Source organism: Cynoglossus semilaevis, chromosome 20, assembly GCF_000523025.1.
Source record: "Cynoglossus semilaevis isolate Cse_v1.0 chromosome 20, Cse_v1.0, whole genome shotgun sequence".
NCBI classification, from domain to species: Eukaryota; Metazoa; Chordata; class Actinopteri; order Pleuronectiformes; family Cynoglossidae; genus Cynoglossus; species Cynoglossus semilaevis.
This window is the reverse complement of record NC_024326.1, coordinates 6851709-6867723: the sequence shown is the minus strand read 5'-3', so window position 1 is coordinate 6867723 and position 16015 is coordinate 6851709. Positions and strand designations below refer to the sequence as shown.

The following is a 16015-nucleotide window of genomic DNA, read 5'->3' as shown; positions in this document are numbered from 1 at the left end:
TAAAAGGCTCTGAATCTGCAGCCGGAACACGGTTGGAAAAGTTAGTCCCGCCTCTGCTCCATGATTAGGACATTTACACAGAGCTGTGAGATGTTAGAGGGGCATAAAACGACTGCATTACTCTACTGTAATAGTAAAACAAAAAACCCTTCACATCTAACCCTCATACTCTTTAGATGACCTTCCAGTTATCGACGCTGACAGTGATCTCAACGTGTCTGAGCAGGACGACGTCAAGGACAGTGAGCAGGAAATCTCAGAGTGTGAATCGGAGTCTTTTGATGGAGAGAAAGATTCATTGTCCAAACCTGCAGATGTGAGTCAACCGCTCAACTATTCAAAACTGTGATCGCTGCCAAACTCACAATACACGCTCAAGATAGCAGCCTCCTCGCTATTCTAAGGGTGCGACTTGAATATAAAGGCGCTAGATGGTGCCATTCACCATGTTAAATTTTGTCCAGCTAGTTTGTTATCCTTTTGGTTGATTTAAGAGTTATGTAAATAGAAGTGCAACGCCATGTCGTAGTTATCTAAATAAAGAACAAGTATTTTCCTAGTTTTCATTCACCAGGGTGAATTACGTGCACAATGTGCATAAAGATACATTTTATTTTTACCGTGTCTTAAAAGCACCACTGATTATGTCTCCTGCTGATTATGTGCAATTTCAATGGCATTTCCTGTGTTGTATTGTATTTCACAGAGTCCTCTCAGGGTTCTTTAACTTGATTTTTTTTAACTTATTTTGCGTTATTGTTTCACTGTTATTATTTTGCTAAAAATTGTTTACAGTCGGTTACACTGCCATTTGTCCACCAGGTGGAGTTTTGCTCTCGCGGTTAATGTCCTCAAATGGCCTGGCCAGCTCAAACTTGATGCTGCACTGAGCACATTGTAGAATTAGATCCCAAACTGTTAAAGTTCACAGCGGTACACAGAGGTACTATAGCTGTAATGTGCTGAGTGAGTGTGGGGAGAGAAATATTTCAGTATTACAGTATTCCCTTACTTCAGGTAGATGTTAACATATGATGGACACGTTCTAATGAAAACAGCTCTCTAACATAGTAATAGTTTCACAGAAGCAGGTAGATGTTAACATATGATGGACACATTCTAATGAAAACAGCTCTCTGTTTTTAATGTCAAAGTTAGGACATTTATTTTCACAACAATGATATTAGACAGTTTCTGGCACCTCAAATATTTTTAAGATTGTTTATTCGGAGGCAAACCCTGTGTTTTGAACAATTTAAGAGGCAACATACTGTACAGTACGGCATTTTGCATGCGATTAATTGCACCACAGACTTCTTTTTGTTTAATCTTCTGCAGGCTTCTCTGTTGACTTGGATTGACTGCTCTTCTCAGAAGTTATTCAGGAGCAGTGTTTGTGAAAGGCAGGGCTGGCGCGGAAAGAGAATGTGTAAGGAGTGGTGAAGGTATTGTGATCAGGGCCCAGACCTGACAGCACGCAGGGTTTATCTAAAGAGCCTGCACACAAGGTGCAACCGATCAACTAGTTGTGTGTCCAGATCACTCAGGTGATGTGGTTGAGGTTGGCCTCCATTATCACTGAACAAGAACTACGTGACGGACAGAGTTGTGGCAGTAAGTCTGTCCACTCACAGCGTTGAAAAGAAGTACCATCTATGTTGAGTTTGCAGGAAGTTTTTGCAGAGGAAACTTAAAAACTGATTAACATCGGCCCCACAGACCCAGCTACTTCCGTTTTCTTTATATGCTGCTGTCAGCAACATCATTTAACAGGACACTGAAACAAACATAGTTGTATTGATAAGTCGTCATATAGCAGCCTTGCAGGGCGCTGTAATCACTGTTACAGATGTATTTGTGTAAATGTTTTCTATTTGGCATGTTTATACACCAAAGCTCCATCTAATTCCATACACCACAGATTTGGATTTATGTAAAGTAGTCAGATCTATAAACCTGGTTTGACTTAACTTATGCTCTATACAGCCTTCTGTAAATCAAACTGGATCTAACAGGATAACGGGGGGAGGGAGGATTGCAGTCCAAGTCAGAGTTTATTACTCCTGATAAATGCACGGCTGACTCACTTGACATATGTCTGCCAGATCTCGGTGTTATTGTGCTAACGCTGTGAGTGTCTAGGTGGAGCTCTCTTACGGTCCCATTCCCAAGTGAACTGCCTCGTTCAGTCCACGTCCCAGGGGGAAAGCCTCCACCACGCACCAGGTCTTAGCTAGATCAGAGCTGCGATGACGGAGCAGAGCCATAAACATCTGTTTAACTCCTGTTTGTTCAGGTAAACATGAGAGTGGATGAGTCTGCACTGAGCACAGCACTTACAATGCTTTCAGTGCCGGCTGAGAACATTTTTGAGCCGGGGCCAGGAACATAGTGTTCCTTTTTTCTCTATGGCTGGTTGGAGTGTGACGTCTGCTGGCATGACGCCTAGCAGGGTCAAGTTGATTCAAATAAGAGAGCATGTTGGCTGACAGAGTGTGGTATGCTGGTCTTGTCAGCACATGACAGGAACTCAGGTTTCTCATGGATTTTTCCATGAGAACTGATTCCCTCAGGTGAAGTGTGCAGTGATACAGCAAAAAAAAAAGAAAAAAAGAGCAGTGCTTTTACCGTATCTTGTTGTCATTAGTCAGACTGACAGTATGTCAGTGTACCATAACCGCCCACTCCATCATTAGGACTTTTGATTCTATTTGTTGACTTTGGTAAATCTACCAAAGACTGCAGCCACTTCTCAAACTCTAATTAACCCTTGAAGTACCAGGGAATTATTGTAATATTATACTACAAATTGTGACATATATATATATTTCAAAAATGTATTATTATTAGTAGTGGGAGTAATATCAATATTAATTTAATTTTAAATGTAATAAAAGTGATATTGTTAGTATATGTAGATTGTTGTTATTAGTATTATTGTAATAATCATTGTTATAATTCATTTACTTTTAGGAGGAGAGGCCGGAGATTTCAGGTTATGAGTCTGATGGAGAAACAATTTGTAACTCAGTGACCTCCAGCCGACTGGACTCTCAGGGCTTTCCTCTCAGAACTGCTGAGGGCAGCAGAGGGTCAGTCAGTGACTGGGTCAGATCTGCGAAGGCGATGCTGCAGACACCTCAGAAACGGCTGGAACGTCAGTTCAAGACCCCTGACGACTCGGCCAAGAAGAAGAAAAAGTTTCAAAGGTTGGTTTTTTTTTTAACAATGATTTGCAAGGTGGAAACTTTGCAAAGTTGTTGTGATTGTAATCAGGGAGTGTAAGGACCCAGATTTGTTGTGAGCTCAAAAGAAAACAAAGGTGTTTGCTGCCTGATAAGGCTTAATAACGTAAGATATCAAGCCTAGTTGAATATTGGCATCAATTAAGAAACACTTAATGAGGTGGAACAGTAATGTCTGGCCAAAATCGGAGCTGTCTGATAAAGTGCAACTCTATCTCACGTAGACATGGCACTCACTCAACAGCTGCTTAGGTTCACATTAAAAATTGAAAACAACTGCTCAGACAAACAAGCTACATTGAAGGGACACTCCTAATGGCGCTGGTTTAGTAAAATGATTTTTTTTAGGTAGTGAAATTTAACACTTCATTTTAGGGGTTATTGACCTGGCAAGTTTTTACATGCTACCAGTGTGACAGCCACTCTATAGTCGTTTAACTAATGGCTAATAAAAAACACAAGCTGTTCAGTTTGTGGCCTGATCTGTGTTATGAGTAACCAGGAAGTGTATTTTGAGTGCTGTAGTTGCATTGCTTCATAATGGAAGCAGACAAATTAGACAGCCAACGGTGCTTGTTGCCAGACTTGTCGAACTTTGGCAGCAAAAGTTTCCACACCCAATGTGATGATGAAAGGGACACCTGGTGTCGCGCTGTGGGTGCTAAATGTCATTGCAGTCGCCGAGCCCACTGAAGGCTGTCAGATGGCTATCTGTATTCTTTGACAGTTTGTTTCAGAAACGTTTGTTACATTTTTTTCTTTGAAATACACTGTTTTGTTCCATGCATTTGTTTGGGTTCTACGTGCACTAATAACCTGTGTACCCTGCTGTCATTCTGCTGCACAGTGGAGGTCTTGCTGAAAGGCTGAATCAACTGCAGCGCAGACAGAGGTCAGCGATAAGCTTCTGGAGGCACCAGTGCATCTCAGACTCCTCAACAAGAACAACAGCAGGTGATTCACATGTGAACAATGTTAAACAGAATGTTGTACACACTCACAAATGATCGTGTGCACACACACACACACACACACAACAACAACAACTTCCTCCACCTTCCTGAGTTGTTGTTCAAGTTAAACCAAGAACTTTGATTTGTGAGTGGGATGGACCTCGCTGTCACTCAGCAGGTGTGATTATTTTTTTCTTTTGTGATTACATTAGGAGATCATGCTACAGAAGTGTCGTTGGTAGGTCATGAATGAAGTGTGTAGGCGACCGGAAACTGCTTACCTAGCTGCTTTTTTTTCTGTGGTGAACCAAACCAAACCTTCCTTTGTTCTCTCAGTGTTGATTATCTACTTAGAAAAGGACACAGGCAGCAGGTGTAATATAACAGATCAAAAACACATCTGATTTATCACAGTTATTTGTGGTTTAACAATGTTTTGATCATATTGTGAAGTGAAAAACCAAAGTCTTAGCAGTAAATAAAATTCCCCCACAAGCCACAAACACATTTGAATAATGGCAGCAGTGCAGTGTCGATGATTTGTTGTTGTTTACCCGTTCCTGTACATCACATATCATCTCGTGGCTCAGGAGCCACAGTTTGCATGCCCCTGTACTAGTGTGTAATTTACAAAACATTAATAATGTTTTGTTTTGCTTGGCAAAGTGAAATACTGTAGTGAATGGAAGTATAAAATATTAATGTTCCATCAATGTAGACGAACAGGAAATATGTGTACTTACTCAGCAGTAAGCGTGTGTTTAAAAAAAAATTCAATTTCCTCTACTTTCGTAATAATAAAGTCAACAACACTGCTGCCAGGTGAATGATACATTTAAATGGCACCTGTTTCATTCCGCTGTAGTAATTTTGGTGGTGATGTAAGAGACTAAGCACATTCACATGTCGGAGGCCACAGTACGTTTCCTGAAATAATGCTCTTCCTGTGACTCAGATCATTACAGGTCAGGAGGACTGGAGTACTGTCTGCACCTTGGTCTGCTGCCCAAGTTCGTTCTACTGATTTTGTAACCTGGGATCTAAATGCCCCGAGCAGAGATGAAGCATTGAGCATTCGTGTTTGGACAAATGCATGCTAAAACTTAATGGCCCTCTAGCGATCCCTTTGATGTGATTTACGCTTATTATATTAAAATTCCCCCTTCTGGCCACATTCAGGCATCGACATACAGAGACATTAAACTGCCAATAAATGTGCTCTGTTGTGCTTCAATTTTCACAATTCACAAACATTTGCATACAGCCAAATTGCCCTCTTATCTGGATTCGATTTATAGCCTTGAGGCATTGTGTTGATTTATCTTTGTCAGCTTTATTTTTGTTATTTATCTCTGCCATCTTTACTGTTTGGGCCAAGATGACACTCATAGTTGTGGTAAAATTCCAAACATTTGTGCATTCACCCAATGGGGTTTCATCGCAGCATGGACCTGAGCTAACAACTACACGGCATATATACAGTGTGAGTTTTTGTGCCTGTTTGGATGTTAAAAGGGGATTACTCACATAATGCCTGATGCCTCCCACAGAGTACGAGAGTCCGTGAGAGCAGAGTACTCTGTGTACAAACAAACGCTGTAACAGATGCTCACTGAACATCTGTGTTGTTGTTGCTGCCTCTCTCTCTCTCTCTCTCTCTCTCTCTCCCTCTCTCCAGTGGACAGGGCTGGTGTGCTCATGCTGGAGGTGCTGGAGGTTCAGAAGGAGTGCAGCATGCAACTGGCACTCTGTGAGTACCACCAGCCACAGGGAGAGGGCCACCAGCAAAGCTCCCCGGTCCCCGCAGAGGCAGCTTGCGTGCTGGTGTTATTCAACCAAGAGACTGCAGCCCAGCTTATGCCTGCACCCAGAGATGTCATTCACATTCACCCACCATGGTAGGAAGATGTATATGTCCTTCATTTACCCTGCCCCTTCCTTTTGTTTGCCACCAAAACGGTATGCATCAAGTTTGGTTCGCTTGAAACAGTCCCTGTGCCCCTGGTGCTTAAAGTAGCCATTAATCACCTACAGATCACCTCACTGAGGAAGTGAAGTTGATAAGATCAGCATCTGACTGAGGCAATAATGATATTAGTCACGTAGCACAAGTAGGCAGCTGTAGACAGCTACTACGTACATATACTATACATATATATATTTGTATAAATTATATTGTTCCACATAAATTATAGGATGTCTCCTGTATATTTCATTAGAATTGGAAGTAAAGTTAGTGAGTTCCCTACCGTGTATTTGGTACATGCACAGTATTTGAACCTCTCTGACTCATTACAGTGTACAGAGTACAAGATTTTGAATTTCATTCAAGAAGAAAATACACAAAAGGCAAAAAAAGAAAAAGTTAAGCCAAACAAAAAGTCATAAAAAGAACAAAAGAGAAAACAATTGGATCCTTTTGCCTGTGATTATTAGTAACATCTACTTGTAATGGTTTATTTCTGCTTTAATTCTAATTGAAACATCCAGTAAATAATGTTTTTAGAACATTCAGTAGAGTTTAAAGTTCTCCTCTGTGAATCAGCAACCGTTAAAAAAATATTATGCAATGAAACCAAGAACTTTTGGAATTTTCCTGGTGTGGAATTACTAAAAATAGTTTTGTCAGAAGAGAAAAATGCACAAAATGCAGCTAAAAATAATGACATCAGATGATTTTTAAACACAAACATATGCTTTTTTTAGTTTCTGTTCATAGTATCATGAGAAATAAACAGGATTAGTCCACTATTACTCTGGTCAAAAAGATACATTTCCTTATTTTTTAGTTTAGGCCTAATCATCTGATGGCAGAAAATCAAAAAAGTACACAATAAAGTCATTGTTCCACAACAGAAAACTGATTCATTGCAAATTGAGCTTAAAGTAATGCTTCACAGGCTTTCGCTAATACTACAATGTTGAACAACCTCATTAACCTTATAAATCATTCTGAGGTGGTGATTACTGATTCGAAGTTCTCAGCTCTTTGCGCGGAGCAACAACAGGCCAGATGTGAAGAACATCTCCTCACGTCAGGAGCAGAGAGGCTTGCGGGGGAGTGTTGGTGAGTGTTTTTGGGATTGTTTTGGAGTTGGAGCGAGGCTGCAGCAGTTGACTCCAGCTGTTGGGACTTTGGGCTGAGTGTGCTCTGGAATATCCAGGCTGGCGGAAGCGCAGGGGCCTCCTCTGTGCTCTGACGTCACAAACAGCTCCAGGGAATGCTTCACATTCCTCTTCCTGGCAATAGTTAGGTCATTTCCAGCAAGCTGGGGAAAAAACACAGTTGGATTATTTTCTGGAGCATTTGGGAGAGGAGAGTGCAGGGAGCCAGAGGGCTGAGATTGAAAACACATGGCGGGTTTGAGAGCATCTCTGGCTTTTGCACCTCTCTCTTTCTATTTTGTATTGTGTTCCTGAAGTCACAAGATAAAAAAAAGAGCCCCTCCCTGCTATAAACACTCATTTACTGTGGAGAAAATGAACATGCTTCCCAACCTCCCTTTTTGTCTGTGAAAATGTCATGTACAAGTTGGAACATTTGGTCTACATTAGAGACCGATCAATATCTTTATAATATCAAAAGTAATATCTGAGAAGTCATTGTGTTCAAACTGAAGAAAGGTTGATGACAGATTTTAAAAACATCTCCAAAGAAGGTTAATGAGGCTTCACAGATGGAGAGGAGGCCGTAGTGGAAAAACACAACTATCAGCGCATCAGTGTATCTGGTAAAATTCCTTTTCTGACTTTCCTGTGTGACGGTTGAGGGTTTAACCTCCCCCATAATTCCGGCAGTGAGTAGGTTGACTCCTCCCACCTCCCACGCCTTGTTGTGAGTGGGCTGTGGACTGAGCGGAAATACCTGCAGGGATTATTCACTTACGAGCTGTGACGGCAGCAGCCAGGGCCACTCCTTAACCTGGCTACCTGTCTGATGATGACAGCTGCCCACTCACCTGTTCACAGCGGCCACGCTTCCTGTATAGAAGTCGTACGTGTCACAGTGAACATTATGTTCTGCACTACTAAAAGTTATATTCCGCTGGAACTGATGCTGATCTCTGCGGCAGAGATATTAGGACAGATAACAGTTAGTAACACACTTAGTCATGTCGGGAGTGTTTCTGGTCTTTTCATAGGTGAGGTTAGTGTTTTGTTTGAGGACTAGTTTAAACACAACTGTTTCGTGTCTTGCGGGACATAATGAAAGAGGAAATTATCCCATTTATAAAAGGGAAAACAAATGGTTATGGTTGAAGTGTTTCAGTCCAAAACACACTTAAAAAATACTTTGACATATTTCAAATTTAAAGGTTTTTCAGAGCCGGTGGATTATTTTTATTGCATCATGAATTTCTTAAGACATATTAGGAATGTGCTTGGCTTCTTTTGTTTACAATTAGACAAAATGAACATTTGTCTCTTATTTGATTTGTAATCATTAATTACCAATAATTAATTAATAATTGTCACCAAAACAATAACAGCCAAAGCTAAAAAAAAAAAAAGGTGTTGTGCATTTTTGAATATCTCATGGTAGTCATGGGTGGAAAATCAGTCTGTTTATGTTTCTCCTAGTGGCTAAATTGAGATTGTGGAGACAATGGAAATTGTTGTATAAGAATAACAGTGTCTAATTGGACCACTTTGTAAATGTAAACTGTAGACTGTGCCTAAAAAATAGATGAGACCTCACTCAGGAATTTATATTCAGTATGTTATAAAAAAGAACAATGAGGCAGAAAGCCTGTGATTGACAGTTTAACTGTCTGATAGGAGCCTGGTTGCAACCAACAATTACCAATTGTAGCCAGATTCCCATTGGACGATCAGGTCAAATTTAATTATCAATTTTTGTTTTGGTCAGGCCTTTAATTAAACCAAATGCCTTTACATTAAAGACAAACTTAAAGTGTTAATTTAGGCCTTGACTTAGAGAAAGTTAATTACCCTCAGTTTAAAATAATTGCAACGATAAATTGTCAAATTGTTTCATCGACTTTCCTTTGCAGCAGAGTTGTCAGTTCTTAAGCCAATGCAGGACTGATGTCTTTTTTTTTTTGACTCCCTACTCTCTCCCTAGCCAGTGAACACAGTATTTATATAGAATTTGGACAAAGCAAATAATTAACTATAGCCTGCAGTGTGTGATTGTTACAAACTTTGGTTAGCTTGTTTTATAGCTCTGTGAGATGTGACTGGCCTGTAGATTGTAAGTGACACATCTAGCTCAAATATCTGGTATAACGATCAAGCAAAAGCACGCCTGCCATGTATTTAATACAGTAATATCCATTGTGACAGTCATTGGCTGCTTGTTTGACAGTATGAAGTACTGCCTCCTCACGCTTGTTCTTATCATATTTACTGCAAACTTGTAAAGTATTTCTAAACTGCTACAGTTTCCTCAGAGTAAAAGCTGTAAAACCGAGGTGTAACAAACGCCTCTGCAGCACCCACATACGCAGGATATGTTAATTTGGTGTAATATTGTTGACAGAGAAAATGACAGTGGATTCATTTTTCAGTTGAGTGACAAATAGATGAGTCACGTGCGTGTTGGCGCTTGTTAGGGAAAAGTATACAGTGTGTACTGGATGCACAGGTAATAAAAACAGTGCGAGGAACTTTGTGTGCAATACGTCCAATCTAATCACAGATAATAATATAATTGGGCTGCAATAAATCTACCTGTGTAATTGAACTACATTTTCATTTGTCTGAAAAAAAAGGTTCAACTCTGCTTAGCTCTTATCAGTTTTTTTGGGGGGGGATTTATAATCACACATACATTCAAAAGTTTTATTTGCAGTAGCCCAATGTATTAGTAATAAAGTAGTAATTCCATAATATTTACATCAGAAAAGGACAAAATGTTTAAAAGTTCTTGACTCTGGATATTGTTCTATATCCAAACAAAAAGTTTTTTTTTTACCCAATTATCTGTGTTTTTTCCCTCATGGATCTGCTATCATCACAGACGAGCTGTGACATGTAAAGCAGTTTCAGTCACAGAGCGCTCTTGGCTCTGAGTCAGTTACAAGCCCTCATCACATTATTATCCATCAAACGTGTGGAAAAAAAATTGGGATCACACTGAACTACAAACAGCGTGGCGTATTATAACTTGGCTGTTGTTCAAGTTCTGTATCATCGGCGTGGATACCCACTCATCCCTGAGCTACTGTAAAACACCAGACCCAAAATGTTGTTAAAGTTCAAGGTCAGTATCTGCTTGGTTAGTCACTGATTGAAATCTAAGCGTATAGTTCACAATTGTAAGAAGGAAATTTCAGGTCACTAGTATGGCCTGTGTTTTTGTTGTTGTTTGTGGTGTCGGTGGATTTTTCCACAGGTGTTGTCACCTTACAAAATATTTCACATGTCAACCTACACAGCTGCAGGGCACAGCGTTTTAAGAGCTGCGCTTACATGGAAAAAATTCTGCTTAACATCTGTAAAAACAGTACAGATATGTGTGGTAGGTCTCAGTGCTGCCTGAGAGGAGGTATGCGTCGAAGTTGTGGCGAATGGCGAACAGACCTGCGGAGGTGGATGGTACCTTATCTTAACTTGACATTCAAACCACAAGGAGCCGTGGTGCCTCCTACATTCATGCAACCTCTTCATTTATCGAATGTGAAATCTAAGGTTGTTTTTTTTGCATCCGCTACAGATCTGTGTCAACACAGGTCTCCCAATAACTTATACATTTTTAGTCTTTGGATGAATTCTATAGGTCAGGGAGTTGAATGTCACAAAAGCACACAGAGACTAAAAAAAAATCAAATGAACTCTTTTTTTTCTTTCTTTCAGGCAAAGTCTTTCAATTGAGGGCTTTAGCTACGAGGTTATTCTGAACACACACTTCAGCCAGAAGGTCTATTCGGATCCTAATCCTGCCGACATGACTGGGAAGCCCAGTAAAATTGGTGAAATATTCAAACTTCTGGAGATGTGCAAGATAAATGAGGTTTGTATATATTTGACTGTCAATTAAATTTCAGTTTAATTAAATTACATTTGAAAATCAATTAAATTTGGTATAACTATAAATTTGGAATGATTTAAAAAATGTTTCCGATGACCCTGGTTGAGACTCAGGATTCAGCCAGCCGGTGAAGAAACATGTTTCTCTGTACAATGAAATTACTCTGCCTTCTGCAAAGAATGCCAAATTATTATTATAGGAATAAAAGAAGATTTAAAAAACTATAGGTGATTAAAGGCAGCATATAATACAAACTAAATAGACAGTGCATGAAATAATGTTAATAATAGCACTGAGTAAAAATAACTGCAACAATAGCACAAAAATGTTAGAGACACAATAAGGCCCTGAATAATTATTTTTCAGCTTGTGTCCCTGCCCCTACATTTTAAGAATTAACAATGTCACGGCTAGTGTGAAAACTCACTTTACAAACAACAGCTCAAAGTCAAGTTGGAGAGAAAAATCAATTAGTTGTAACTTCCATCTTAAGATTTACGTCATTCCCATTTTTAACAAACATCATTGGTTTGCACTACATCTCATTGAATAGATCAGCTGTTAAAGCGGCTGAAGTTGTATCCTGGACTGAACCCGTCCTGCTGCGTACAGACCCCATTCATTTGTGTGGGAGTTTGATCTGCCACAAAGCTGTGATTCTGGTTCACTTGTTTATGTCTGCACTGGTTTAATTTTCTAAGATAATAGATAATATTCTTTAGGTGAAACTGTGCCAACAAGCAGGTTCATCGAGTTCACAGAACTCCAATCCAAACACAAAGCCCTAATAAGGAGTTCTTTCAGACTGACAGACAGTGTTACCAGTGTAATCACTCTCTGATGTAGTCATGGCTTTGATTTACATGTACAGTATGTTTGATTCCTGTCGGTCTGAGCAGATGGAAATAAGTGACGTGTGTGATTGGGGTAATGATTGGGGAAACTTTAAAGCCTTGCTCCGATTTGCCATGCCCCTGTTAGAGCTGATTTGAAATCATAAACAAAATCATAAATCTAAAGTGTGATCTTTGATATTGAATCAGATACATTATATTGTGCGTTGACACGACCCTGGGAGTAATTCTGATTTAATAGACTTCTTTGTGGTTTGAGTGGGAGGGTTTCTGGAATGGCAGCTATTATTTTAATTTATCCATTTAATTGTTTCAAATGCCAAATTTAATTGATGTAATGTATTGGGTTTTTTTTCAACAGCCCGGTGCTCCTAGTATCATGCCCAGATTTGGAGGCTGGGGGGATTTTGCAGAACACAGTGTTTCTCTCCTGGAACTCATTGAAGGACTGGGCCAGGCTGGCTCTGTAGGACAGGACATAGAGGTGGTGGTTCAGAGAGTTTTCTCAGTACCTCTGCCTAACTGCTCTGCTGCGTCCGTCCTCAGGCCCAGAGGTCCCTCCAGGTCATCCTCAACTCTTCCTCCTCTTTCTCCCGCAGAGAAGGACAAAACCAGGTACTGTTGGTACTTTTGGACGAGTGTGTAATTGGCAGCCTACAGAGTCCTTTGTTTTGTCACTCAACACCAGAGAGAGTGAAGAACTTTTTTTATCCACTGCTCTGGTGTCTTTCCCACAGTATGAACGTTGCGCTGTTCATCGAGATTGCACGCTAGTTTCCTTCATCCCAGGCACGTCACATGCTTCCCCTTGGTGGCAGAATGTGTTTCACTGGCTGAGCTATTGTTCACAGAGCAGCAGGCCCCCCCACAGTGCTCATACTGTCTCCAGCCATATGGCATTACTTTGACATAGGACACAAGTTCTTTTAAATGGATCCAGCCCCCAGAGTAAATGATTGTGGCTTATTTCTCAGGAAAGGCAGTGTGATGTTTTCAGAATCTCAAGCACCAGCAAGCCCAGAGTTGAATTCATGCCCACTCTTACTGCACTGGGTGGAACAGGTTGTATAGTTCAGTGAGTCTCATAATTAAAACATAAACCGTGCAGATAAAATGTTAACGCACTGACGGTGGCAAATAACTTTGGTTTTGTATTTGATTTGACTAGGTATTTGTTTTAGAAACATGTTAAATGTTACTACTACATGAAGGAAATACGCTTTGCTTCATTAAAGTGTTTGCGATTAAAATTCCTAATCCGATTGATCACAGAATAATCATGCCATTTGAATTTTTACTTGTCACTCCATATGTTTCAAATTTGTTTTCAATTTTGAAATCCAAACAATAGCAGTTCATAGGATCACCAAAAAAATCCACCATTTTATGGCAGGTTGAATTTTTATCTGGGTCATTTTCAAAATAGATTTTTTTAACAATACACAACAAATGAATGCACTATTACAACAAACTCAAAATGACAGTTTCTGTCAGCTACCAGACTACTGAAATTAAAATAATGACTGCTTGATTCTAATCAAGTTTTAATCTGACTTAACAATGAATAAAATGCCAACACACATTTTTGTGACCCTACCAATACAGCTCCATGACCCACTTCTGGTCCACAACCCACCCTTTAAGTAACACTGTAATGGTAGAGGCATGCAGTTTTAGAGCAAAGTTCCCACTGGGAAATAAAATATATTCCGGATTATTTAGGCTTCTGTGTTTGAAAATTGTCGGTCTTCTTTTAATTTGTAGAGGACATAGGTGCAGGTTTATGCAGTACATGCTGTTCATTTTGTCCCATGTTCTTCAAATGGCTTACAGGTTTACTGAAGAGCTCTTGTTGATGTGTAAGTGAATGTTCTATTTGAAGCAAATCCAGTAAATTTCCTGGCTCTCTTCAGGCTTATTGTTTTTGTCCTTTGCTGAGTAATAAAAACATTGGGTTCTCAGAGCACAGGGGCCCGAGGAGGGAGGAGAGCCCCGGTCAGCTGACTGAATGAGCTGCGGTTGTAATTTGACACTCAGTCTTGCCACGCTGTTTCCTCCGCCTGGTAAACAAACGCCACCCTCTGACCGGAAACTCTCTTGCCTTCCTCTCTCTCTCACTCTCTCACTTTTTCTCTCCCTCTCTCTTTTTCTCTCTCTTTCTCGAAACAACCAGATTCAACAGGCTGGTCATAGTGGGATAGAGGTGGAGCAGAGGTTAAGAGTTGGTCACATGGGCTGGAGTCCAACATATTTAGTTGGCTCTGACAACAAACTATGACAGATTTGGACATTCTCTGGAACACTGTCAGATGACAGTTTTATCACCTTGTTTATGTCTTCTAACGGAGCGCTGTGTTAAATTACTATTAAAGCCAAGCTGAAATTACTAGTCTACCCGTGATTTGCTGCTTACCAATAACCACACCTGGTACATTGTGTTGTTGATAGTACTTTTCCAGTGTTCATAGCTGCTTTGGAGGAAGCCTTTGTGTCCGACAGCCCACTGCCCTGGTCCAGAGTTTTGTAGAGGACAGTTTGTGTCTCCTGTGTTGTGTCCCCAGCCCTTGTGACTCACTTCCCTGGTCAGTGTGTGCTTATTTGATCCTTTTGTTTGATTTGCCTCTGTGTTAACACACAAGGGAGTGGGGCTGAGATGATATTTATGCCTGACGAAGATGTTGAGTTCCAGTAAATTCGGAATAGAATAAACAAGAAGATTGACTGTTTGTAGGAAGTGAGAAGAGCCTTGTTTTTTTCTCCTTTGGTGGAGAAGGAACACAATGTGCTGCTGGGATCCTGTTACAGCCCCGTTAATTGCTTTGCCTGCACCGATTGGTGCACAACACATAAGAAGGAATCCCGCCTGTCCGCCCCCCACCAATGAGGTCTCTCCGCTGTGTTCTTAATGTGTGGGTCGCTTACTTAGTATGTTGCCAAGTAATGTTCATGTGTGTGGGCCTGCAACAAGGTTACTCACAGTGTGTGTGTGTGTGTGTATGCACAGACTCAGTTCATCGTAGTTCCTGGAAGGAAAGCTGCGTTGCTGAGAATTTTCTGCGATCACTCGCAATAACAAATTCCTGAAAAAGGCCAGTGACTCACTCCAGCCAATGGCAGCGAGTCTTTTGGAGAACGAGGGGTCACAGTTTGAGTAAGTGAAGCTTTAAGCAGCTGAAAAGGAGGCACTGAAAGGAGCTGTGGTTGTTTATGTCAAACTGGTACCACCTCAAGACTCCACACCGAGCTATTCTGTCTGTTAGTTTGACTGGTCTTATCAGCAATCGCCCTGAAGTGTCTTCAAGTGCAGACAGGCTCAGAGCAAAGTGAAAGTATATTTTAAACCCCTTGTAATGAACATAAACGTTTGTGAAGCCAAAAATGTGATTAACCCTTTAAACAACAATTTTTCCCCCTTTTTAAAGCATTATCATACAGAATAATCCAATGTGTGGGTGTAGATTGCCGTGGATTACTCTGACAAAAGAAAGATGTAATTTATTATCAGTCTTGTTTGTTAAGATATAGCATGCACTTTTAAGAATGTCAGATTCTCCCTTGGGCCGAATAGATTCTTGGTTGAACTTTGACGAATTGCAGATTATAAACTTAATTTATAAGACATATATATGTCTTCCTGTCACTCATATACATTAGTGTCAGCTAATTACAACAGTCCTTAATGTAAAAACAACATCCAACAAACAAATATATTTAAAAGAAAAAAAAGCACCAGTATTTTAAATAATTAGTCCAATAATTATGTTCTTAAATCAAATATTATAATTACCCCAATGTTTTTGTTACAACAGAGTTTCTTAGAGAGTTTGAGTCCAAAAGTATTTAGGTGTATGTTACATTACCAAGAGAAATCATCACGATACATCATATAAAAGTGTAAATAACTGCCTGCCTTCAAGTTATTTATTAATAACTCAAAAGTAACGCCAGTAATTTATTAATAGCTTAAAG

At 40.1% G+C, this 16015-nt stretch overlaps 1 protein-coding gene across 1 annotated transcript in view; it reads left to right on the top strand.

The window, feature by feature from the left end:
* spidr (scaffold protein involved in DNA repair) overlaps positions 1 to 16015 on the top strand; it is a 31001-nt gene that overhangs the window by 1937 nt on the left and 13049 nt on the right. The window contains exons 5-10 of the mRNA XM_008334328.3: positions 177 to 316; positions 2974 to 3209; positions 4093 to 4199; positions 5877 to 6096; positions 11018 to 11174; positions 12408 to 12661. Of these exons, the coding sequence (XP_008332550.1) occupies positions 177 to 316; positions 2974 to 3209; positions 4093 to 4199; positions 5877 to 6096; positions 11018 to 11174; positions 12408 to 12661 (1114 nt within the window). The remainder of the gene's footprint in view (positions 1 to 176; positions 317 to 2973; positions 3210 to 4092; positions 4200 to 5876; positions 6097 to 11017; positions 11175 to 12407; positions 12662 to 16015) is intronic.